We start from the raw sequence: 27,294 nt of genomic DNA, 5'->3' as shown, positions 1-27,294 counted from the left end.
CCATCGAGTCTGCTCCGCCATTCTATCATGGCTGACCCTTTTTTACATCTCCTTCTCCACCCCAGTTTTGGGCCTTCTCCCCATAACCTTTGATGCCATATCCAATCAAGAACCTATCAATCTCTGCCTTAAATACACCCAATGACATGGCCTCCACAGATGCATGTGCAAACACATTCCACAAATTCACCACCCTTTGGCTAAGGAAATTTCTCCGCATCTCTGTTTTAAAAGGGCGCCACTGTATCCTGAGGCTGTGCCATCTTGTCTAGACTCTCCTACCATGGGAGACATCCTTTCCACATTTACTCTGTCCAGGCCTTTCAACATTCGAAAGGTTTCAATGAGATCCCCCCCTTATCCTTCTGAATTCCAGCGACTACAGACCCAGAGCCATCAAACGTTTTTCGTATGAAAAACCTTTTATTCCTGTAATTATCCTTGTGAACCTCCTCTGGACCCTCTCCAATGCCAGCACATCTTTTCTAAAATGAGGGACCCAAAACTGTTCACAATACTCAAGGTGAGGCTTCACCAGTGCTTTATAAAGCCTCAGCATCACATCCTTGCTCTTGTATTCTGGACCTCTTGAAATGAATGCTAACATGTGATTTGCCTCCCTCACCACCGACTCAACCTGCAAGTTAAGCTTCAGGGTGTTCTGCACAAGGAGTCCCAAGTCCCTCTGCATCTCAGATTCCTGGATTTTCTCCCAGTTTAGAAAATAGTCCGCACATTTATTTCTACTACCAAAGTGCATGACCATGCATTTGCCTAAATTGTATTTCATTTGCCACCTTTTTGCCCATTCTCCTCATCCGTCTAAGTTCTTTCTATCCTACCTGTTTCCTCAACACGACATGCCCCCCTCCACCAATCTTCATATCATCTGCAAACTCGGCAACAAAGCCATCTATTCCATCATCTAAAAGACGTGGTCCCAACACTGACTCCTGCGGAACACCACTAGTCACTGGCAGCCAACCAGAAAAGGCCCCCTTATTCCCACTCGCTGCCTCCTACCAATCAGCCAATGCTCTAACCATGTTAGTAACTTTCCTGTAATAACATGAGCTCTTAACCTAGTAAGCAGCCTCGTGTGTGGCAGCACATCAAAGGCCTTCTGAAAGTCCAAATATACAACATCCACTACTTCCCCTTTATCTATCCTACTTGTAATCTCCTCAAAGAATTCCAACAGGTTCGTCAGGCAGGAATTTCCCTGATGGAAACCATGCTGACTTTGTACTATCTTGTCCTGTGTCACCAAGTACTCCATCACCTCATCCTTAACAACTGACTCTAACATCTTCCCAATCACTAGGTCAGGCTAACTGGTCTATAATTTCTTTTCTGCTGCCTTCCTCCTTTACAGCTTGTCCTGGTCTATATCACTGTGATATACACCTCACATCTCCCTCATTAAACACTAACACAGTGTTCCATACCTTTACAGCTTGTCCTGGTCTATATCACTGTGATATACACCTCACATCTCCCTCATTAAACACTAACACAGTGTTCCATACCTTTACAGCTTGTCCTGGTCTATATCACTGTGATATACACCTCACATCTCCCTCATTAAACACTAACACAGTGTTCCATACCTTTACAGCTTGTCCTGGTCTATATCACTGTGATATACACCTCACATCTCCCTCATTAAACACTAACACAGTGTTCCATACCTTTACAGCTTGTCCTGGTCTATATCACTGTGATATACACCTCACATCTCCCTCATTAAACACTAACACAGTGTTCCATACCTTTACAGCTTGTCCTGGTCTATATCACTGTGATATACACCTCACATCTCCCTCATTAAACACTAACACAGTGTTCCATACCTTTACAGCTTGTCCTGGTCTGTATCTCTGTGATATACACCTCACATCTCCCTCATTAAACACTAACACAGTGTTCCACACCTTTACAGCTTGTCCTGGTCTGTATCACTGTGATATACACCTCACATCTCCCTCATTAAACACTAACACAGTGTTCCATACCTTTACAGCTTGTCCTGGTCTGTATCACTGTGATATACACCTCACATCTCCCTCATTAAACACTAACACAGTGTTCCATACCTTTAAGAAGCTCTCAATGATCTGGAGTGCAGGTTGCAACACCATCTCCTCCCACTGACTGACAACAGTCACATCCAGGCCATACACTGATGGAACGTTCACTCCTGGCCCTTTGGAAATAAAATCATACAGGACGATGGTCATAAAATGTCTGTAAATACTTTACTGAGAGTTGACTGAGGATAGATTCTGTATGTCTACATATTTATTGAAGAAATGTTACTGTTATTAAACACTGTTATCTTTACACAAGAGCCTTTCTTCCCATCTCCCATGTTGTGTCAATTCTCCCATTTTATTTCCTAATCCCATTTCTTCCATTGAAACGTTTCCAGTTCTTTACATGAACACTTCAAACGCGTAACAGACTGTAATTGTATTCGTAGCAAATTCTCTTTGGAAAAAGTAACATTAAGTTTTAGTTTCTAAATCATGCAAAACTATTATTCTGCCTAGTCCAACCTGAATGATAGCCCTTCATATATTATCCAAAATTATCTTAAATGTTGCAATCAAACCCATATCTACCACTTCCACTGGTAGCTTGTTCCACACTGAATGAAGAAGTGCCCCTCAATCTCCCCTTAAAGATCTCACCTTTCATCCTTAACCTATGACCTCTAGTTTTAGTCTCACCTAGTCTCAGTAGAAAAAGCCTATCTATACCCCCCCATTCTCCTACGCTCCAGGGAATAAAGTCCTAACCTATTCAACCTTTCCCCGTAACTCATGTCCTCAACTCCTTGTAAAATGTCTCTGTACTCTTTAAATATTATTGATATCTCTCTTGTGGGTATATAAGCAGAACTGTACACAATACTCTAAATTCTTTTACACCAAAATCGTATACAACTTCAAAGTAATGTACCAACTCCAGTACTCAATACTCTGATTTATAAAGGGCAATATGCCAAAAACTTTCCTTACTATTGCATCTACCTGTAATGCTACTCAAGGAATTATAGAACTGTTTTCCAAGATTTATTTGTTTAACAACACTCCTCTGTGCCCTATCATTATCTGTGTTTATCCTCTTGTCGAGACCACGCACTACTGTGAAAGCACTTATTTCAATTTCCAAGGTCTGTCGAGTGTTTGCTGTTGTTTGTTACTGCAGTAAAAAAATGCCACCCAAGATACATCCGAATGACGACGAGATGGAGGAGTTGAAGAAGTCTCCTAACTTCTTGTCGGAAAAGATCAGTAAAGTGGCCAAACAGCAAACAAAACTGCTTGAACTAATGGAGGAAGTTCATGAACTTAAAAATATAATTCTGTAGAAGGACAAGAAAATTTTAGATTTAGAATGACGAGTAGATGAACTGGAACAGTACACCAGAATGGACGATGTGATTGTAAGTGGACTTGATACCAGACACCACTCGTGTGAGGATTACAGCCAGAGGTAGAGAGGGAGAGGACGCTCCACCAGGTGAATTAATCTCCCTGGAGCAACAGGTGCTTCAGTTTTTTGGAGCTAACAATATTAGCATAGAAAGCAGTGCTATTTCGGCAAGACAAAACCGGCTATTACAATCTGGTTTGTAAACAGGAAATTTAAGACTGATTTACTGCGACAGGCCAGAAGACAGAAGGGAACTGAAGTGTACCTGAACGAACACCGAACAAAGAACGCCGACATTGCCAGACAGGCCCAGACCCTCAGAAAACAAAACAGAATACAAGCGACCTGAACAAGGAACTGTAAAGTGCGGATTAAGCTGAATGGAGCACAGAGAAAGCTAAAGTCATCGTGGTAAGAGAACTCTCTGACTTGGACAAATACAGCTGAATCAGAAGTATAGAGGTGGAGGATCTCTATTTTAAAACATTTGATTACAGAGAGCATAGATTCTATAATATTGAAAATGTCATTGATCCAGACAATCATTTTTATCACAGCATGTACCGACAGTGCAATTACTACACTGAAGAGCAGTTCAAAAGAAATGTGAATATGGATGGAACTATATCAATAATACATTTTAGTAGTAGAAGCCTCTGCATGAATCTTTTAGAAATCCAGGATTGTTTGAATTCATATCATAAGGACTTTACTGTAATAGCTGTTTCTGAGACTTGGCTAAAAGAAGAGCAAATTGCCAAGGTTGAGATTGAAGGATATGATTTATTTTTCATTAATAGGCTTATTAAAAGGGGAGGGGGGTTGCACTATATATCAAATCATCTTACAAAAGTGAAATCGTTGAAAATATGTCTTTTGCTTAGACAATATTATGGAATGTGTGACTGCAGAAATTAAAGTTGAGAGGTCAAAAATATAATTATAAGCTGTATATATAGAACCCCAGGATCCAACAGATACATTTAAAGATAAGTTGGCTGGGTTATATGATAACATTACCAAAAAGGCAAAAAGGTGGTTTTTGTCTGTGGGGATTTTAATATTGACTTGTTAAATCCTCATGGACATACACAAATAACAAATTTTATCAATACAATGTTTTGCATGAGTTTATATCCTTCAATCACACAACGAAGCAGGATAACTGTAAATAACGCTACACTTATTAATAACATATTTACAAATATTACTGATGGAAAAATAGGAGTTTACTCATAAACGATGTTAGCGATCACCTGCCTGTTTTTGTAGCTTTTGAGAGCTGCATCATGATTAATAATGAAATGAAAACTAGTAGGTTAATTTGACACATAACAGAAGGTACCATTAAATCTCTTAAGGAGTTAATTAAACAAGATTGGAATACAGTATATGTAGATAATGCCTATGAAGTATGTGTTTCTGTAATAACTAATTTGTATGATAAACATTGCCAACTAGTTAAAAAAGTTGACAGAGTATATTGATAAGCCTTGGTTAACAAAGGGAATACAAAATGCTTGTAAAAAGAAAAATGTATTATATAAGAAATTCTTAAAACGTAGAACAAAGGAAGCTGAAGATAAATACAATTCTATTTCTGGAAGTTTGAGAAACTGATGTTCATGCCATCAGGTTGGAGGCTACCCAGACAGAAAACAGGGTGCTGCTCCTCTAACCTGAGTGTGGTCTCATCCCTCTAACCTGAATGTGGTCTCATCCCTCCAACCTGAAGGCGTGAATATTAATTTCTCGAACACAGTAATGCCCACACCACCCCCCACCATTTCCCGCCCCTTTTCCTCTCTTGCCTGTCCATCACTTCTCTGGTGCTGCTCCGCCTTTTTCTTTCTTTCATGGCCTTGTGTCCTCCCCTATCAGATTCCCCCCTTCTCCAGCCTGTATCTCTTCAGCAATAACTTCCCAGCTCCTTGCTTCACCCCGCCCCCTCTCGCTTTCATCCATCACCTGCGTTTCTCTCTCCCCTCCCCCTCCCTTCTAATTCTGACTCACCCTGCTGAAGGGTCTCGGCCTACATGCTGCCTGGCCTGCTGAGTTCCTCCAGTATTTTGTGTGTGTTGCTTGGATTTCCAGCATCTGCAGATTTTCTCTAGTTTGTGACAGTTTGTACTTAGCATGCCTGTGAAGCTAACTTTTAAGGCACTCAAAAGAGAAAGCAAGTCATTCCTATCTTTTTCCCAGGGCTGGAATGGCCAACACAAGAGGGCACAGTTTTAAGGTGCTTGGAAGTAGGTACAGAGGAGATGCCAGGGGTAAGTTTTTTACTCAGAGAATGGTGAGTGCATGGAATGGGCTGCCGGCAATTGGTGGAGGTGGATACGATAGGGTCTTTTAAGAGACTCCTGGGTAGGTACATGGAGCTTAGAAAAATAGAGGCTATGGGTAACCATAAGTAATTTCTAAAGTGTGTACATGTTCGGCACAGCATTGTGGGCCGAAGGACCTGTATTGTGCTGTAGGTTTTCTATGTTCTCTATGTTTCTACCATCAAATGTTTCATTTAAAGGAACAAAGCCTATTTATTGTTTTCGGAGTTTTCCTTGTGGCCAATGGAAGCCAAGAAAACATCAAAGATCCTTTCAAACTAACTGAGACACTACAGCTAAAGTACTTTTTCACCTGTTCTCATGATGGAAGTTTGCATTCTAGGGCTGAATGAAGCACCATGCAAGGTGGCCCTGGGCCGGTACTCACTGGAATTTAGAAGAATGAGGGAAGAGCTCATCAAAACCCACTGAATAATGAAAGGCCTTAACTATAGTGGACATGAAGATGCTTCCTAAAGTGGGGGAATCTAGGACCAGAGAGTACAGCCTAAGAATAGAGGGACATCCACTTAGTACAGAAACGGGGAGAACTTTCTTTAGACAGAGGGTGTTGAATCTGTGGAATTCATTGCCACAAACAGCTGTAAAAGGCAAGTCATGGGTATATTTAAAGCTGACGTTGAATAGATTCTTGGTTAGTCAGGTGTTAACGGTTACTGGGAGAAGGCAGGAGAATGTTGAGAGCGATGAAAAGTCAGCCATGATGGAATGGCAGAGCATTCTCAATGAGCTGAATGGCCTAATTGTGCTCCTATGTTTCATGGTCTTATATCAAACTGAAGATGTACTCATGTCAAGATTAAAAGATCAAATTGCCTGAACATGAGGTTTCCTTGTTCTTGGACTGCCAGGAAACAGAAAAATTTAATTTCAATACATGATGGACACAGTAACAGACCCCATACCAGACTGGTCGCTGCCTGGGTCACCAAGGACTGCGCCATCAGTTGCACACCAGGGCGGAGGTGCTAAGTATGCTACTGGTGAAACCTCACCACAGAAGATCAGAATCAATCTTATAATCACCGGCATGTGACGTGAAATTTGTTAACTTTGGGATCCGTGGGAGAGACTACACATCATTAGCCACAAGGAATGCGAGAACTTGCCCAAGGACGGAAAATGCAGGAACTCACCTATGAGCACACTGTGGAGCTCTGAAGTCAGATGGAGAAACCTCCGTGAACATCTTACTGAGGAGACCACATACAGTGGAGAACTTGACAAACATGCCAAGTTTCAGGATTCAGGATTTCTGGTCAACAAGAGCATCAAGAACTCAGTACATAGAAGCTGCCCAGTTTCCAGTAAGCTTATTTCCATCCATCTTAGAGCAGCACCTTTCAATGTCACAGTAATACAGGCCTATGCACCAACAACGGACTATGAAGATGGACAAGTGGAGGAATTCTACTTCTAACTCCAGGGCACTATTGACAGGGTGGACAAAAAGGATATTCTAATCATCCAGGGGGACTAGAATACCAAGATGGGTGCAGACACACTGAAAGACTGGAAGGAATTCTGCAGGCCCTCCTGTAATGCCATAACCAATGAGTGAGGATTACGCTTTCTTGAGTTCGCCAGCTACAAATGGTGCTTGTGAACACTCTTGGAGAGCACAATGAATCATGATGCTAGTCCTGGCATGCGCCCAATGGAATACATCATAGCCTCATCGATTACATACTTTGTGGATTGGTGATAACATATCCTCCTCGCTGACGATCAACACTAGCACACCTCAGGGGTGCATGCTTAGCTCTACGCTCTATATACACATGACTGTGTGGCTAGGCGTAGCTCAAATACCATCTGTAAATTTGCTGATGATCATTGTTGTTAGAATCTCAGGTGGTGATGAGTGAGATATGCTAACTAGTGGAGTGATGCCGCAGCAACAACCTGGCACTCAACATCAGTAAAACGAAAGAGCTGACTGTGGACTTCACAAGACGAAGGAACACATACCAATCCTCATAGAGGGATCAGAAATGGAGAGAGTGAGCAGTTTCAAGATCTCTGAAGATCTAACCTGGTCCCAACATATCAATGCAGTTATAAAGAAGGCAAGACAGTGGCTATACTTCATTAGGAGTTTGAAGAGATTTGACATGTCAACAAATACACTCAAAACTTCTATAGTTGTACTGTGGAGAGCATTCTGGCAGGCTCATCGCTGTCTGGTACGGAGGGGCTACTGCACAGAAACAAAAGAAGCTGCAGAGGGTTGTAATTCTAGTCAGCTCCATCTTGGGTACTAGCCTACAAAGTACCCAAGACACTTTCAGGGAGCAGTGTCTTAGAAAGGCAGTGTCCAATATTAAGGACCTCCAGCACCCAGGGCATGCCAGAAGCCTGAGGGCACACACTTAGCAATTCAGGAACAGCTTCTTCCCCTCTGCCATCTGATTCCTAAATGGACATTGAACCCGTGAACACTGTTACGAAGGATGAACAGCTCTGATGGGCAGAAGGGTGCAAAGTTGCCCATGTCTCCCTCCCCTGGGAGAATTACAAACCGTTACTGTTGCCAGGCTGCTAATGAGAGAGAAAGAGATGGAACAAAACATACTGGGACTGGAACATTTGCTTCAGACAAGGGCGAGATAACACCGGGGGAGAGAGACCATATTATGACTCCTGTAAGACTCACGGCTCCGGAGAGGGCTGTTTACTTGGTACTATTCTGTTCATTAAAATTCCTCAGTGGACAGCCGGAGTGGGCTGGTTTGATGGGCTAAGCCATTCAAAACTGATTGACACCTGAGACCCCGAGTAGGGATAAAAGTGAGGTCTGGGGAGACACCCCTCAGACACACCAAGAGACGCACTAGTGAGCACTGCTTAAGTGTCGGAACCCATGAGAAAGTGTGGGGCATCGGAGACCGAACGAAGGATCGGTCAATTTTAACTCACAGTGTTTGTAGCGAGGCCGGTGGGGGCTTGTGTGTGTGTCCACCCTTGCCTGGGTGACGAGTCCACCATAGAAGAACGGTCTAGCTAAAGGACAGAGGGGTCATACCTGAATTGCCACAACAACACATCGACGGATCAAGAAAGTAAAGGAAGGTTTGAATGACTGTAGCTGTCACTGTTTACTCGCCCTTTCTCTCTCTCTCTCTCTCTCTCCAACAATTACAACACATCAACCAACAACTACCTCAACCTGTATGAACTGAACTGAACTTTATATTCACATATGACAATTCATTATCCCCTAGACATCGATAGAGCTTGTTTATTATTGATTATTATTATACCCACACTTTTAGGTTTAGTATTACTAACGTGTATTCTCTGTATATTTGCATTGTTGATATTGATTTGTATATTTTACTAATAAACACTGTTTGGAAAATAGTACCAGACTCCAACGGACATTTCTATCTTTGCTGGTAAGACACCCAGTTACGGGGTACGTAACAACACTACCTTACTTTTTATTAAATATACAGTATTTCTGTTTTCTAACACTTTTTAAAATTTATTCAATATACATATATTGTAATTGATTTACTTGTTTATTTATTGTTTTTTTTCTCTTCTAGATTATGTTTTGCATCAAACTGCTGCTGCAAAGTTAACATGCCGATGATAATAAACCTGATTCTGATTGTGCTCACCATTTTCTTGTAAATCTTGGACTTTGACAGCAGAACTGCAAGATCCAGGCAGTAAAAATGAGATGCGTCAGAAGGCCCCTCAGCATCTCCGATACAGAAGTACAAAGAACCATCACTCAGCACAAGACACTACAAAGATCTAATGTCCACAGTAAAGAAGAGGAAACTGATATGGTATGGCCACATAACAAGATCAAGTGGACTCTCAAACATTCTTCAGGGAACAGTGCAAAAAAAAGAAAAAGGCAGAGGAAGAGATGGGCAGACAGCATTGCAGAGTGGACTGGAGAGAGCTTTGCTACAGCCCAGGCACTTGCCCACAACCGTGAGAGATGGAGGAAACTGGTGCAGCACTCGTCCGTACAGCACCTCTATGACCCAGGTGAGTTGTGGGATCCATTACTGCAACAAGATTCAAGTACATTATCAAAGAATGTATGAATTATACAAACATGAGATTTGCTTGCTCACAGGTAGCCACAAAGCAAGAAACTGAAAGAACACAATTAAAGAAAATAAAGAATAAAAAGTAAAAATAAAAGACAAGCACTTGATGCGCAAGAAAAAAAGTACAAACTACGCAAACAGTTGAAGCGAACAACAGCATTCCGAACCAAGGCTCTTTGATGAGGGTTATCAGGGAAATTGTTTGTGGTTCAAATTAAAGCGTCTGCAGTTCCCTGTGTCTCAAATTAAAAATCCTTATCTAAACATACAGCATACGTAACAAAATAAGCAAATGGCATGCCACATGGATTGCTGCTAGTTCCATTGCTGTTCATAATCTATATTAATGACTTGGACGATAGTGTGCTAAACTGAATCAGCAAATTTATGAATGGCATCAAGGTTGGGGGCATATTGGGCAGCAGGCAAGGCTTTCAAAACTTGAATCTACGGAGGGGAATAGTCAGTTGATGCTACAAGCCGAACCGTGACATAAGGACTAGAAAGGAAGGGTGCAGAAGCCAGCATAAGAAGGTGGGGTGGAGAAGAGAAGGAATACAATCTTATGTCTTTAACTCCTCAGTTCAAATTGTTTTTATTCTTGTTTGAATTTAGTGCCACAATCACTTGCTTAAGTATACTTACATTATTCTTGTTTCTTTACCTTCCATAAATGAAAGTAAAACCATGGATTACTGCAGAGTATACCAGTTACTTAAATATAGAGTGCAAAGACTTTGTGTCCTACCACTGCGATCATTTCACTATCATACAATGACCAAGTGTGCTATTCACCCTGCGGATTCCACTTTTAAAAGATAAATTAATAGCTTCTACACTGACTTTCAGTCCACATGGCACCAGCATACAACGCTCTTCCAGTCGACATCTTCCAGAAAGTCCACAAAACTGCTCATTTTACATTTCTTCTTCATTTTAAATGGGCTTGTAGGACTGCTGGCGGCCTGTGATTTACAGTTTGCAGATCCATTCAGAGATACAGCACTTTGCATATTGGGAAGCGAGCGCGAACTCGAACAGTCTCTTGGTGAAGAAACTTAGAGACACAAACTGATGTTCTACTCCATTAATCACCAAATAATGCGCTGAGGAAGTCTGGGACGTTGACGTGAATGTGGAAGGCAAGCAAGGGTTCCGTGCTAACTACCTGCCTTTTGGTCACTTATGAGATCCCTCTGATGCGAGAGAATGAGTCTGTGTGGCGGCTCGCCGCAGCCAGCGGGTAGGCCTCTGCGTTCGAGAGGTGTCTCTCTCTTTCAATGATGCTGGAGGATGTCACTGAGGTCCTCTGTTTATCGATTGGTCAATTGAGTTTATGGACTGTGGTTTTCATTCTTATTATTTTTATGTTCTGTGCTTTCACCTGTTCTTTCTCGTTTTGTTGTGCAGGGGAAGAGGTTTAAGGGTCGATGTTCTTGTTGTGTTCTGTTAGGTTTGTTTTCCGTGTCAGAAGGGGGTTTGGGGAGGTCAATGTTCGTGCTGCGTTCTGTTAGTTTGTTTTGTGTGTGGGAAGGGGGTTTGGGGAGGTCGATGTTCTTGCTGTGTTCTGTTAGGTTTGTTTTGTGCGTGGGGAGGGAGTTTGGGGTGGGTCAATGTTTGTGCTGCGTTCTGTTAGGTTTGTTTTGTGCGTGGGGAGGGAGTTTGGGGTGGGTCAATGTTTGTGCTGCGTTCTGTTAGGTTTGTTTTGTGCGTGGGGAGGGAGTTTGGGGTGGGTCAATGTTTGTGCTGCGTTCTGTTAGGTTTGTTCTGTGTGTGGGGAGGGGGTTTGGGGAGGTCGATATTCGTGCTGCGTTCTGTTAGGTTTGTTCTGTGTGTGGGGAGGGAGTTTGGGGTGGGTCAATGTTTGTGCTGCGTTCTGTTAGGTTTGTTTTGTGTGTGAGGAGGGGGTTTAAGGGTCAATGATCTTGTTGTGCTTTGTTAGTTTTTCTCCTGCGTGGGTGGGGGGGTGTTGATATTTCTCTTTGAATGACTTCCATGCTTCATTTGTTCTGTGGCTATCTAGAAAAGACGAATCTCAGTTGTATACTGCATACTTAATTTTGATAAGTGAACCTTTGAACACGATTTGCTGCCTCAGAGAAAGAACCAGCCAAATCAAAAACCCCTCACACCCTAGTCTTTCTTCTCCAGTCTTCCATCAGGCAAAGGCTTGAAAACGTGCACCAAGCTTCTATCCCACTTACATAATTTGAAAAGAAACTCATCAAGAGGAAAAAGGAAGCATGTTAGATATAAGAAGCAGGAAGTAGGGGCTCATGAGGAATATAGGGTAGCTAGGAAGGAGCTAAAGAAAGGACTTAGGAGAGCTCGAAGGGGGCATGAGAAGGCTTTGGCATGTAGAATTAAGGAGAACCCCAAGGTGTTCTATGCGTATGTGAAGAATAGGAGGATGACGAGAACGAAGGTGGGACTGCTAAAGGATAAAGAGGGCAACGTGTGCCTGGAAGCGGAGGAGGTTGGGAAGGTCCTAAATGAATACTTTGCTTCAGTATTCACAAGTGAAAAGGATCTTGATCAGGATGAGGTCGAAGTAGAGCAGGCCTGTGTGTTATAATGTGGAGATTAAGGAAGAAATAGTGCTGGATCTTCTTAAAAACATTAAGATTGATAAATCCCCAGGGCTGGATATGATACACCCCAGGTTGTTGTGGGAATTGAGAGAAGAGATTGCAGGAGCATTAGCTATGACCTTTGAATTCTCTTTGGCTGCAGGGGAAGTGCTGGAGGACTAGAGAATGGCAAATGTAGTTCCCTTGTTTAAAAAAGGTAATAGGGAGAAACCTGGGAACTATAGACCAGTGAGTCTTACATCGGTGGTATGCAAACTACTGGAAAGGATTCTTAAGGATAGGATCTACCAGCATTTGGAGAAGTACAGTCTACACATGGATAGTTAACATGGCTTTGTGAAGGGAAGATCGTGCCTCACGAGTCTGATTGAGTTTTTTGAAGACATAACAAAAGAAATTGATGAGGGTAGGGCAGTGGATGTGGTCTACATGGACATTAGCAAAGCATTTGACAAGGTCCCTCATGAGAGACTCATCCAGAAAGTCATGAGGCATGGGATAAGTGGGACCTTGGTTGTTTGGATAAAAGATTGGCTCAAAGGAAGAAAGCAGAAGGTACTGGGCTCTAAAAAAGGCACAAATGCCACCCAATTGGAAGGAAGCGATAATCTCAGCTATAGCGAAAGAAGGCAAGGATAAAATGGAATGCGGGTCATTTAGACCAATATCCGTTCTTAATGTAGATGATAGATTATTTACCTCCATCATGGCCAAACGATTAGAGGAGTTTCTACTCATACTGATACTGATCAGACAGGTTTTTATACGACAACGCCAAACACAAGACAATATACGAAGGACACCAGGTCGGTGATTAGTGGAGTGCCGCAGGGATCTGTCCTGGGACCCCTGCTATTTGTGATTTTTATAAATGACCTGGATGCAGAGGCGAAAGGATGGGTGAGTAAGTTTGCGGATGACATGAAGATTGGAGGAGTTGTGGATGGAGCTGTAGGTTGTCGAAGGTTACAAGAGGATAGAGACAGGCTGCAGAGTTGGGCAGAAAAATGGCAGATGGAGTTCAATCCAGACAAGTGTGAGGTGATGCATTTTGGAAAGACAAACCAGAAGACTGAGTACAGGATTAATGGTCAGTTACTTAAGTGTGGATGAACAGAGGGACCTTGGGGTTCAAATCCATACATCCCTCAAGGTCACTGCACAGGTTGATAGGGTAGTCAAGAAGGCCTATGGTATGCTAGGCTTCATTAACAGGGGAATTGAGTTCAAGAGTAGAGAGGTCATGTTGCAACTCTACAAATCTCTGGTGAGACTGCACTTACAGTATTGTGTTCAATTCTGGTCACCTCATTATAGGAAGGATGTGGAAGCTATGGAGAGGGTGCAGATGAGACTTACCAGGATGTTGCCTGGTTTGGAGAACAAGTCATATGAAGCAAGGTTAGCAAAGCTGGGACTTTTCTCTTTGGAACGTAGAAGAATGAGAGGGGTCTACAAGATTATGAGAGGCATAGATAGGGTAGATAGTCAGTACCTGTTTCCCAGGGCACCAATAGCAAACACCAGAGGGCATATGTACAAAATTAAGGGAGGAAAGTTTAAGGGAGACATCAGGGGTAAGTTGTTTGTTTGTTTGTTTTTTTTTTGTTTTTGTGTTTTTTTTTTACACACAGAGGGTTGTGAGTGCCTGGAATGACTTGCCAGGGATGGTGGTGGAGGCTAAAACATTAGGGGTATTTAAGAGCCTCTTGGACAGGCACATGGATGAAAGAAAAATGGAGGGTTATGGGGTAGTGTGGGTTTAGTACTTTTTTAAAAAAGGATTATATGGGTCAGCACAACATGGAGGGCTGAAGGGCCTGTACTGTGCTGTAGTGTTCCATGGTTCATGAGCTGACAATCTACCTCATCATGGCTCTTGCATTTTATTGTCTACCTGTGCTGCATTTTCTCTGTGGCAGTAACTGTAACACCATAACCTGCACTTCATTATTGCTTTTCCCTCGTACTCTGAACTTACTTTGAAATGATCTCTGTCTGACTTGCAAAACTAAGTTCTTCACTGTATCTCAGCACGTGACAGTGATAAACCAGCACATCCAACAGCACATCTATGAGTAAAATCTCTTTTCCCAATTCCATGAGTTAAGATTAAGATGCTGCTGATGAGCAGCAAAGCTTTGCATGTAGCTCCCACAGGAATCATCAAATAGTTTTGATCAGGACTACTACAGCTGAAGTCCACAGTCACAGCCATGGCTACTTCAGGAAACATTTAAGACTTTAAAAAAAAATCTATCAAAACTCAAAATCAACAGATCGCAAATGGCAGATAAAAACCTGCTAGCTTCTGCCAGAAAGTTTAAACTGGGGAGGAAGTTCATCTTTCAGCAGGACAACGACCCACAGCACACTGCCAGAGCAAAGATGAAGTGGCTTCAAATGAAGAAAACTGATGTCTCTAAGTAGCCTAGTCAGAGTCCTGACCTTAACCCAATCAAACACCTCTTGGCACGTCCTCAAGATTGCTGTCCACTGCTACTTCCCAATTAACAGGACACAGCTTGAGCAATTTTACTAAGAGGAATGGGCAAATCTTGCTCCATCACATTTTGCAAAGCTAATAGAGACTTATCCAAAAAGACTACCGGCTGTAAAAGCTGCGAGAGAGGTGGTTCAAGTACAGAGCGTAGATGGATGAATACTTTTGAACTGCTTATATTTCAGTTTTTGAATTTTGAATTTTTCCATGCTTTCCAATCTGCCCTGTGTTTTGGGCTCCAGGTGAAAAAAAAAGAGCATGGGATTCACAAATAACAATTCTCAGTTAAATTGATCAATATCCCTGGTTGTAATACTCACTTATGTGAACAAAGGGTTAGGAGCTGAATATTTTTTTAATGTACTGTATACAATTTTTATTATTCTGTATTCCAATGTTCTGCTGCCAATAAAAAAACAAAAAAATTCATGATTTATGTCAATGATGTTAAACCAGATTTATTCTGAGTTATGGCTTGTGCTGGCTCTTTGACTGACACATTCAGTTCATCCCAACCATTTACTGCTCCCCACAGTTTTACAGATAATTCATATTTAATTTTCAAATTTCCTTTACAAAGTTACTATTCAATAGGTTTCTAGAGCCCCATGAAGCAGTGACATTTGGATGAAGCCTGGATGCTTGAGCAGGTTTTAAATAGGGATGTTGTGATATAGAACTTCACAGAAGTCCTAAGGCATACTTGATGTTTAAGAAACATACTTGGTCTCTACATTTCTTCCTCAAACATTCCGTTACTTACTCTTCAGGAAGCGATTCCGGACCCACTTGTTTTGTTTTCTGGCATAACGCTTTGTGACTTGTTTCAATGCTGTGATTCCTGCCATGAGTGAGACAACATGTAAATGATCAAAAACTCACCACTCCAACAGAATCAGACAAAAACTGCTCGGATGAGGAGGGGTCCCTGGTGCTGCTGCTCCTTTCCTTTCTTCCAATGTCCACTCTCCTCAATCAAATTCCTTCCTTTTCAATCCTTTACCTCTTCCACCCATCACCTCCCGGCTTCTCCCTTCCTCACCTCACCTGCTTTCACACATCCCCTGCCAGCTTGCACTCCCTCCCCTCCTCCCACCACCTTAATCTGGCTTCTTCCCCCTCCTTTCCAGTGCTGATGAAGGGCCTTGTCCTGAAATGTCGACTGAGTATTCCTCTGTTGCCTGATCTGCTATGTGCCTCCATCATATTGTATGTGTTCATTTCATAGCTTGTCACACCAGACAGTCAGCCATTCTTACCTGGCGCGTAGTGTCATGACCGGTCTCCTTTCGGGTTAACCGGGTCACAGTATGAACGCTCCTGACTCGACCCTTGTTTTTTGTTTACGAGGCCGAGTGGCTAGCTCAGCACTCAACCCGGCACGGATAGAAAGTGTGCCCGGGGCGGGCCGACTTGGGAGCCTTCACTTCCGAAGTCCGGCGCTGATGCCACAGTGCCACCAGCCGGCTATTTGTATGTGTTGACATAATAGTAATGCAGGGAGGATGCTTGCCATGGCTGCTGAGTTTAAGATGAGGGGCGAATGAGTTTAGAATAAAAAGTAAGCTATCATGACTTAAATAATGTCTTCCATCAGAGGGGAATTCTCTACTCTAGACAGCTGTGGCTGTTATCTTTATTCAAAGGACAGATAATTGAGTTCCAAACACAAGGAGAATCAAGGGACATGGGGAAAGACCGGAAAACAGTGTTGAGGGAAAAAAATCAACTTGGAGCAATCGGATGACTCACTTCTCCTCCGTTTCTGACATTCTTATATTCAGAATAGGAGTCTGAACGCCATCCCATGAAACTCACTAGCCAACGATGCAGTGGGAGTTCCTAGAGGATTGCTGTGGTCCAAAGGTTCACTGCCATCTCACCACAGCAATTTGGAAAGGGTAATAATTGCTAATTTTGTTACTGAAGCTCACATTTCACAAGGTGAAACGTAACATACATTGCAGATTAACCGATCTTATTGATGCCCTCTGTGCCAGAGGAAAAGATACCCAGTTTGCCTTGGAGCTCAGTAGAAACTTCCTGATACATATGTGCACTTGTGTATCTAGCTTCGGTGGAGCATGGATGCTACATTCGCTACTTGTTAAATATATCTCTTTCCCTTGTACACCCAGAAGGGAGCTTTCATGTATTGCTTAGCCAAGTGCAGCTGAACATTACTCTTTCAATACAGAAGCACAGGAATGTACCTTGGGTCAGTAGCTTTTCTCTTATTTCACTGGAGCTAGTTTCCGAGATCAGATATTCATGGAATTCTTTGAACCCAATCGATTGGAAAATGCCATGCTGATAGTCCTGGCTGTATCCCAAAGTAAAAAAGATACAAACATCACCAATTAATGAAAACAAAGGACAGGATGGAATGAATGACTCAGCTCCTACACGATTCCTATGACATCTCATGGATGGAGCACTTAGTCTATGCCGAGGGGATACATCCATCACTCTGACATAGACAAAAGCATTTGAGGATGTAAGCTAGAACGGTCCATTTTGGAATTCTAGTAAGGCCAGCTGTACAGGATATCAGCTTACCAGATGATGGTGTTGCTTTAGAATCATGTAAAAATGTCCTCCCAAAATCATGTTGCTTTAGAATCAGTGAATGACAAAGCTGCTACAGTACTTCACTATAATCTTAACCCAAAAAATGTAAGTGGGGGCCATAAAAGTAGAAGCACCATTCATGAGATATTGGAAAATTGAACCTGCTGCACAAAAAACTACATGAAACTATTAGAAATTTGTTACAATACAAGCAAGGCCACTTTTCAGAAGGGACGATAAATTAAGGCCAATATCTCTTTCAATTAGGTCCAATAAAGTTCCATGGCAGCACTTCAAAGAGATATATATAACCATATAACAATTACAGCACGGAAACAGGCCATCTTGGCCCTTCTAGTCCGTGCCGATCGCTTACTCCCACCTAGTCCCACCGACCTGCACTCAGCCCATAACCCTCCATTCTTTTCCTGTCTATATACCTATCCAATTTTTTTTTTAAATGACAATATCAAACCTGCCTCTACCACTCCTACTGGAAGCTTGTTCCACGCAGCTACCAGTATCTGAGTAAAGTAGTTCCCCCTCGTGTTACCCCTAAACTTTTGCCCCTAACTCTCAACTCATGTCCTCTTGTTTGAATCTCCCCTACTCTCAATGGAAAAAGCCTATCCATGTCAACTCAATCTATCCCCCTCATAATTTTAAATACCTCTATCAAGTCCCCTCTCAACCTTCTACGCTCCAAAGAATAAATACCTAACTTGTTCAACCTTTTTCTGTAACTTAGGTGCTGAAACCCAGGTAACATTCTAGTAAATCTCCTTTGTACTCTTTCTATTTTGTTGACATCTTTCCTATAATTCGGTGACCAGAACTGTACACAATATTCCAAATTTGGCCTCACCAATGCCTTGTACAATTTTAACATTACATCCCAACTCCTATACTCAATGCTCTGATTTATAAAGACCAGCATACCAAAAGCTTTCTTCACCACCCTATCCGCATGAGATTCTACCTTTAGGGACTATGCACCATTATTCCTAGGTCACAGTGTTCTACTGCATTCCTCAATGCCCTACCATTTACCATGTATGTCCTATTTTGATCAGTCCTACCAAAGTGTAGCACCTCACACTTATCAGCATTAAGCTCCATCTACCATCTTTCAGCCCACTCTTCTAACTGGCCTAAATCTCTCTACAAGCTTTGAAAATCTACTTCATTATCCACAATGCCACCTATCTTAGTATCAACTGCATACTTACTAATCCAATTTACCACCCCATCATCCAGATCATTCATGTATATGACAAACAACATTGGACCCAGTACAGATCCCTGAGGCACACCACTAGTCACCAGCGTCCAACCTGACAAACAGTTATCCACCACTACTTTCTGGCATCTCCCATCCAGCCACTATTGAATCCATTTTACTACTTCAATATTAATACCTAACGATTGAACCTTCCTAACTAACTTCCATGTGGAACCTTGTCAAAGGCCTTACTGAAGTCCATACAGACAACATCCACTGCTTTACCCTCATAACCTCTTTAAAAAATTCACTAAGTTTTGTCAAACATGACCTTCCACACACAAATCCATGCTGACTGTTCCTAATCAGAACCTGTCTATCCAGATAATTATATATACCATCTCAAGAATACTTTCCATTAATTTACCCACCACTGACGTCAAACTTACAGGCTGATAATTGCTAGGTTTACTCTTAGAACCCTTTTTAAACAATGGAACCACGTAATATTCACTGTGATCTGTTGAATACTCCACTTAAAGCAATCCAATGAGTCAGGGCACATGGCCAGGAGTGCCTTCCATTTAGATATTCACATCCATTGTTGGCTGGCTGTCTGGCTGTCTCCACGCCCCCATGGCTGGTGAAAGCCAAACAACTAACATCCATCATAAGCCTACAGCTCCCACATCTATTTTCATCCCACTTCACTCCTGACAGGACTTTGTCATATTTGTTCTGAAGATGAAATCTTCCAATCAAATGCCTTCTTTCTTCCTGTGGCTTCTCCTCACCCACTGACAACACTCTTGGTTGCATCTTCTCCATTTCTCGTGTCTCTGCTCTTCAACAGTGCTACAATTACACTGGTCCACCCAACCAGCCTCTCTATTCAACAGATCATTCTCTGCAATTTCAAGGAGATTCCAGCACCAGACACACCTTTCTCTTCCCTTTCAGGATTTCAGAGGAACAATTTCCTTCACAACATCTTGGTCCACTCCTCCATTCCCACTCACCACCACTTTTTACAGCACACTCCTTTGCAACTACGGGTAACACAACACTTCCTTTCACCTTTTCCCTTCCCACCACCCAGGGCCCCAGGTAGTCTTTCCAGGTCAAGCAGTGATTCATCTGCATATCCTCCAACATAGCATACTTCACAAGGTGGTCTCCTCTACACTGGGAAAAAAACAACTAAATATTAGGTGACCATTTTGCACGTTCGCTCTGCAGGACGACCCTGAAGCTTCCTGTTGTCCGCCATCTTAATTTTCCATTCCACTGTCACCTCAGTCTGTAGTCTCTTGTATTGCTACAACACAAATTTGAGGAACAGCACCTCATCCTCATCCTCCACCTGAGCATGTCGCAGCCTTCTGGACTCATTTAATTTTACAAGTTCGGATAACTTGATTTCTCTGTATCAGTCATCCACCTGTGGTATTAGCTCAGCTTGTTTGTTTTTGCTCCTACCTCCCAGCCCTCCCCCACTCTCCTGCAAAGCATAGCTTCCAACTTCGTATTTCCTACCTTCTGCATTATTTTTACGTTCTCACTAGAACTGCTCCCATTAACGCAATGACCCGATCAACTTGTTTACAGCTTATCCCTGGGTTCCAAGCCAGTAGAGAAATTTCCCTCCCCTTATCCTCCCTGCAACTCAGTTAGCTTCTTTTGTCTCCCTCCCAGTTCTGACGAAGAACATTAAATTTAAAATATTAACTGTTTCTCTGACCAGAGTACTTTCAGCATTTTTAATTTTTTTTTCCAAAGCTAGAGGATAATTGCATTTATTAGACAGGCAGAGAATATGGGACAGGGAGGTTCTAGTACAACTCTGTAAAATATCAGTTCGGCCACAAATACTGTACTGTTGGGGTTTCTTGTTGTAAGTATAAGGAGGATATAATTTTACCAAAAGGGTGAAGAGATAAACCATCAAGATGTAACCTAGGATGGAGTATTTCAGTTGTGAGGAGAGACTGGACCAGTTAAATCTGTTTCCCTTGGAACAAAGGACAATAAGCAACAACCAGATAAAGGTCGACAAAATTATTATAGAACAGACAGTAAACAACCTTTCCCCATAAGACAGGTCTCTCAAATGACAGGGTGGAAGTTCAGGTTAATGGTAAGAGTAGATTTGAAGAATAACTTTTTCACTCACAAGGTGGCTGGTTTCTGGAATACCCTGCCTGAGTGGCTGGTGGAGGCAGGTACTCTTACAACAATTAATAAGTATTTGAATGCACCCAAATTCCTGTTGCAAAGAGGGGAATGTTGGTACACAGAATTAGTATACATCAATTGGGGTGTAGAATGTTACTTTTCTTGTAGTTTAACTTAGCTAGGCTTGCTTGTAATTTTATATTATCTCCTATATTCAGTGGAGTTTTTTTTTCAGTAATGTGCTACAGTTTCTTCTGCATTTCTGTAGAAACTTCTTAGTTTTCAGCAGCAGCTGTCACACCATTTGAAGCAGGCTATTTTATTGGTTAATTGTTATCACTAGTTATCTCTAGTTTGAGTACCAGATGACCAGGACTACTTTTCCATTTGTTTATGTAACACTTAATAAAATGTCAAGAAATAAATTTTATGTCTCATTCTTGACTTCCAAAGAGCCTCCGGATCACAAAAACATCAGACAATAGATGCAGGAGCACCCCGTTCGGCCCTTCAAGCCAGCACCGCCATTCAATATGATCATGGCTGATCATCCACAATCAGTACCTCGTTCCTGCCTTCTCCCCATTTCCCTTGACTCTGTTATCTTTAAGAGTTCTATCTAACTCTTTCTTGAAAGCATCCAGAGAATTGGCCTCCACTGCCTTCTGAGGCAGAGCATTCCATAGATCCACAATTCTCTGGGTGAAAAAGTTTTTCCTGAACTGCATTCTAAATGGCCTACCCCTTATTCTTAAACTGTGGCCTCTGGTTCTGGTCTCCCCCAACATCAGGAACATGTTTCCTGCCTCTAGCGTGCCCAATCCCTTAATAATCTTATATGCTTCAATCAGATCCCCTCTCATCCTTCTAAATTCCAGTGTATACGAGCCCAGTCGCTCCAACCTTTCAACATATGACAGTCCCGCCATCCCGGGAATTAACCTTGTGAACCTACACTGTGCTCCCTCAACAGCAAGAATGTCCTTCCTCAAATTTGGAGACCAAAACTGAACACAATACTCCAGGTTTGGTCTCACCAGGGCCCTGTACAACTGCAGAAGGACCTCTTTGCTCCTATACTCAACTCACCTTGTTATGAAGGCCAACATGCCATTAGCTTTCTTCACTGCCTGCTGTACCTGCATGCTTACTTTCAGTGACTGATGAACAAGGACACCTAGATCTCGTTGTACTTCCCCTTTTCCTAACTTGACACCGTTCAGATAGTAATCTTTCTTTTCTTTTTAAATCTTTTTATTAATTTTTAAGCAAACATAAATGAAACATGAATACAAAGTGTTTGAGAGTACATAGTTAATAGTTTAAGTAGACATTCAGATATATAATAATCAATATATATAGCCTCCCAAACTCATAGTATTTATGAACAAAAGAAATAAAAAGAAAAAAACCCCAAAAAAAGAGAAGAAAAAAACCCACTAACTAACATGGGCCATTGCATAATATTAGATATATATAGTAGTGCCAATAACTCCAAAACTCCATCCAAATAATTAAGGATAATAAAAGTGAGGTTTAGGAAAAGACAATTTAACTCATATGAAAATGTTGAATAAATGGTCTCCAAGTTTCTTCAAATTTAACTGAAGGATCAAAAACAACACTTCTAATTTTTTCTAAGCTCAAACAAGAGATAGTTTGAGAAAACCAGTGAAATATAGTTGGAGGATTAAGAAATTAAGAAGGAATGGGAAGAAGAACTTCATTGTCTTATATCCACTGAGCAGTGGGAGAAAATTTTACTATTAGTCAATTCGTCCTCTATTTGTGCTAAACATGCCCTAATACAATTTAAGGTTGTACATAGAGCTCATATGTCTAAGGATAAAATTGCTCGATTTTATTCTCATGTTAATCCAACCTGTGACAGATGTCATTCTGATGTTGCTTCATTGACCCATATGTTTTGGTCTTGCCCTTGTTTGCAAAATTACTGGAAAGATATTTTCAGTATTATTTCAAGAGTTCTGAATATCAATTTCCAACCGCATCCTATTACTGCAATTTTTGTTTTTCCAATGGTGGATAATAGTCATTTATCCTCTTCATCTCGATGAATGATTGCATTTGTTACATTAATGGCTAGAAGATCTATTTTATTGAATTGGAAAGAAATTAATCCTCCAACTATATTTCAGTGGTTTTCTCATTCAGATAGTAATCTGCCTTCCTGCTTTTGCCACCAAAGTAGATAACCTCACATTTATCCACATTAAACTGCATCTGCCCACTCACCCAACCTGTCCAAGTCACCCTGCATTCTCCTAACTTCCTCCTCATATTTCACACTGCCACTCAGCTTTATATCATCTGCAAATTTGTTAATGTTACTTTTAATCCCTTCATCTAAATCATCAATGTATATTGTAAATAGCTGCGGTCCCAGCACCGAGCCTTGCGGTACCCCACGAGTCACTGCCTGCCATTCTGAAAAGGACCCGTTAATCTCTACTCTTTGTTTCCTGTCTGCCAACCAATTTTCTATCCATGTTAGTTACATCCTCATAGTTCATAGTTACATCCTCAGCACCCAACTACGAGCTAGCTTGAACGTGATGTGATGAAGGGCCTGTTTTCATTCTGTACGATTCACTAAGATTCTAAAAACTTTGTGTCTGACTTCCCAATAGGATAAATTTGCTACTTAATTATATCCATGAGAGGACAACATCTGACCTGTTCTTGGCTATTTTCTGTTGGTTGTACTGTTTATGAAAACTATTCAGTTCTTCCAGAAGACCAGCAGCAAGCATCTCGTCAACTCGGTGGTCCAAGCGCTCGTCCAGAACTAGACAAAAGACATCCAAGAGTTAACAGTTTTCCAACACTAAGTAACATTAATTTGCATTTCTTAGTCTTTTCTCCTCCCTGGTGTGTCAATGAGTGTGAATCACAAATTGCAGCAAATCCTCAGCTGAAGATCCTAAAGATCCAGGGACATACTGGAGACAGCATTCCCACTTACTGAAGATGCACTTACTAAAGATGCAGGGGCATGCTGCATACAGCATTCCCACTTATTGAAGGTGCACATGACACATCACTGACCAGCCATGACTACCTGAAGTTAACAAGTGAAATGTTTAATTTCTCAGCACACATTAATCAGAACTAGCCCCAGATGAAAACAGACACATCTAAACTTCAGTGCCTCAAAGTCTAAAATCAAAATTTCTACCTCAAATGTTCCAATTTCATCTCAACTTCATGTCCTCTTACGCTCAGAAATAGGAACATCCAACTTCTTCAACTTTAACACCCAACCTTCATCTACTTCTCTCCATACTCATCACTTGGTCCAGATCCAGGGAATTCATACAGACTTGTATATTTGCATATCAAGGCCACTCTCTCAACTAAGTCTTCCATTCACTCGCTGTCCTGTCTCCAGCACCCTCACATTATACAACACTCAACAGATGTACCCCCATGAAATATAGTTGTGCCTCCAATCTCCTTAGCAAACTATTGACCACCCAATTACAAGCCTGCAATCTAGAATTCACTGGCTGAAAGGGACATGTCATTTTAACCAGGATTAGGCTTGAAGTTTCAAATATTTCAAAAGAGAAAGCTGACAGTGTTAGATGTTTTTAAGCTGAATGGGACTGACCAAATGATAGCATCATTGGATAGCATCATGAGGTGTCCAAGTTGATTCTGCAACTTGGACACAATTTCTTGATGGCTTCCTCTTGGGCACAATTTTCCAAAGTTATCCAAAGTTGGATAAGCATTTCAAAGATTACTGTCTGAGAAATGGGTGCTAATTCATGGAGCCCTCACATCAATACAGGGGAAAGTGGGAGCTATTTAGAATCCAGTGCACCAAGCAAACATCATGGACCCTGTGCCTCAATCACCCAGATTAGCCTACCATGAGAGATTTTGTTGACTGCTTTACAAAAGTGCATGAAAACCACTTCACTGTCTGAACCTCAATCTTTGACTCAACTTTGACTCAATCAAGTTTAAAAGACATGACCTCCCTTGCAAATGACATGCTGACTATCCATCTTTCAACTGTGTGTAAACCCTATACCCAGAATCTTCTCCAATAATTTCCTTACCACTGACTTAAGATTCACCTGACTATTTCTGGTTTGTTTACGTTGCCCTTCTCAAACAGAAGAACAATTCTGGCTAGTCTCTGGTCCTTTGCCTGTGGCTACTGTATACAAACTCTCTGTCAACGCCCCAGTAATCTTCTCTCTTGCCTCCGTAAATAACCTCCCAGCGACATCCAGCTCAGTTTTTTTCCAAGAGACCCAATATCTCTTCCTCCTTGATATCAAATTACCCTAGACTATCAAACCTCCCTGATCTTACCATTGTCTTTATCCTTCTGCTTGGTAAACAGTGATGCAAAGTACTCATCTGGTATCATGATCACTTCCTCTGGCTCCATGGATAATTTCCTCCTATATCCTTGAGTTGTCATACTCTCTCCCCAGCTACCCTCTTGTTTTTAACGTGTGCTTAAATTGCCTTTGGGAGTGTCTTTCATGGGTGGGATTACGGACATTTTGCAGGCCCTTTTTGCCCACCTGACTCCCTGTTTAAGTTCTTTCCTATTTCCTTCATATTCCTGACTGATTTCAGCTTCCTACACTCAGATACTTCCTTTATCTTTTTTATTAAAATCATATTTCTCATCATCCAAGGTTTTTGAACTTGGCCTTCCTTGTTCTTCTTCCACACTAGAAGATGCTAATCCTGAATTTGGGCCAGCTGGCCTTGAAATGCCTCCCACATCAGATGTGAACTTGCCTACTCTCAATCTACTCTCCCCAGCTTCTGTCTATTAACACTGTAATCGCCTTTCCCCAATTCAGCATAAAGTTGGGTGTTAAACAGCACCTGTAATGGTGTGTTCAGTTCTGGTCCCCACAGTATTAAAAGAACATGGTTGCACTGGAGAGAATGCACAGGTGTTGCCCTGGATTTGGACAACCTTAGTTATGGGGAGAAATTGGATACCCTGGGCTTGTTTCTCCTGGAGCAGAGGGGAGATCTGATAAAATAATATATAAAATACTAGGAGTCACAGGTACAGAAGGAAGTCAAAATCTTTTTCCTATGGTAGGGGTATCAATAAAAAGGTGTAGATTGAAGTTAAGATGGAAGTTTTTCAAAACACAGTGAACGGTCGTTATCTGGAACTTCCTGCCAGAGAAAATGGGTTAATCAGATGCAATCACTACTTTTAAGAAACATTTAGACAGACACTTGAATAGTCAAGGATAAGGACCTAATAATGGCAAATTGGACGTGTAGATGAAAAAAAAAGGTTTATTCTATGACCTCTACCATCCCTGAAATTGTCAATAATGTTTGGAGACCTACAGATGACTCATATTTTCCATACCTTGGTGTTTCATAGCTGCACCCAAACTGATTCGACCTCTTGACTCAGGGGATCAAAGTAACTTCTCATTATTGCTGCCTTCACTTTTACTAACAAAATCGCCCTTCCTTTTCCACTTGCTGGGTTTTTAGGAGATTGTGACTAGCATAACAGATCAGGGGAAGTGTACGTGGATATAAATATCTGCAATAAATTGTAACAGAAGACATTACTAAACAAAATTAGAGCAAATGGGATGAGGAGTACTATACTGGTGAGAATCGATTCTTAATTAACAAAGCAGAAAGAAAGTCGGAATAAACCGATTATTTTCAGGCTGAGGGTCTGTGACTATGTGGCACTAGGGCCTGAACTGTTCACAGTCAAAGCAGAGATTTGGCAGATGGGATTTTTGAGTTTGCTGATAAGAGTAAAATGGGATTCAGCTTGGGCTGTGAAGAGATGCTGAGGTTATTCAGAGGACACAGACAGGTTCAGTGAAAGGGTGAAGGCAAGGCAGATAGCTTGAAATTTCAGGTTAATGTCATATTTATGGTACAAGTTGAATAGGTCATAAGAAGACATCGATCTTTTAATGCTACAAGATTGGATATATTGTTCAATAAAACTTAACAGATTTCAACATGAAGTGTTTAGAATGGACATTCTGCAATAGATATCAAAGGCAGGAGAAAATTTAGTATTAGAAGTAGATGAAACGTTTCTGATCAAATCGGCCAACCGTCCAAGAAAATCCTTCATAGCATCACTTTGTAGATTCAGAGAAGAGGGTTCAGAGAAAAGGTTAAAGATTAGTTTCGTTTGTCACATGTATGTTGAAATACACAGTGAAATGCCTTGTTTGCATCAACGAGCAACACAGTCTGAAATGTGCTGGGGGTTCTGGCACCAACATAACATACCCACAACTTACTACCCTCAACTGTACGTCTTTGGAACGTGGAAGGAAACTGAGGCACCCAGAAGAAACCCAAGTGATCA

The 27,294-nt window shown here is 41.6% G+C and overlaps 1 protein-coding gene across 5 annotated transcripts in view; it reads right to left on the bottom strand.

Moving 5' to 3' along the window:
- trit1 (tRNA isopentenyltransferase 1) overlaps window positions 1-27,294 on the bottom strand; it is a 73,907-nt gene that overhangs the window by 33,029 nt on the left and 13,584 nt on the right. For all 5 annotated transcript variants that reach the window (XR_012096972.1, XR_012096970.1, XR_012096971.1 and 2 more), the window contains 4 exons: window positions 23,622-23,733; window positions 17,170-17,279; window positions 15,720-15,797; window positions 2,097-2,206 (listed from right to left, as the gene is read on the bottom strand). Coding sequence is in view for 2 of the 5 variants with exons in the window: in XM_073034411.1 (XP_072890512.1) it covers window positions 2,097-2,206; window positions 15,720-15,797; window positions 17,170-17,279; window positions 23,622-23,733 (410 nt within the window). In the remaining 3 variants the exon portion in view is untranslated. The remainder of the gene's footprint in view (window positions 1-2,096; window positions 2,207-15,719; window positions 15,798-17,169; window positions 17,280-23,621; window positions 23,734-27,294) is intronic.

This window comes from Hemitrygon akajei, chromosome 32 (assembly GCF_048418815.1).
Source record: "Hemitrygon akajei chromosome 32, sHemAka1.3, whole genome shotgun sequence".
NCBI classification, from domain to species: domain Eukaryota; kingdom Metazoa; phylum Chordata; class Chondrichthyes; order Myliobatiformes; family Dasyatidae; genus Hemitrygon; species Hemitrygon akajei.
The sequence above is the reverse complement of the archived record's forward strand: the minus strand, read 5'-3'. Positions and strand labels throughout refer to the sequence as shown.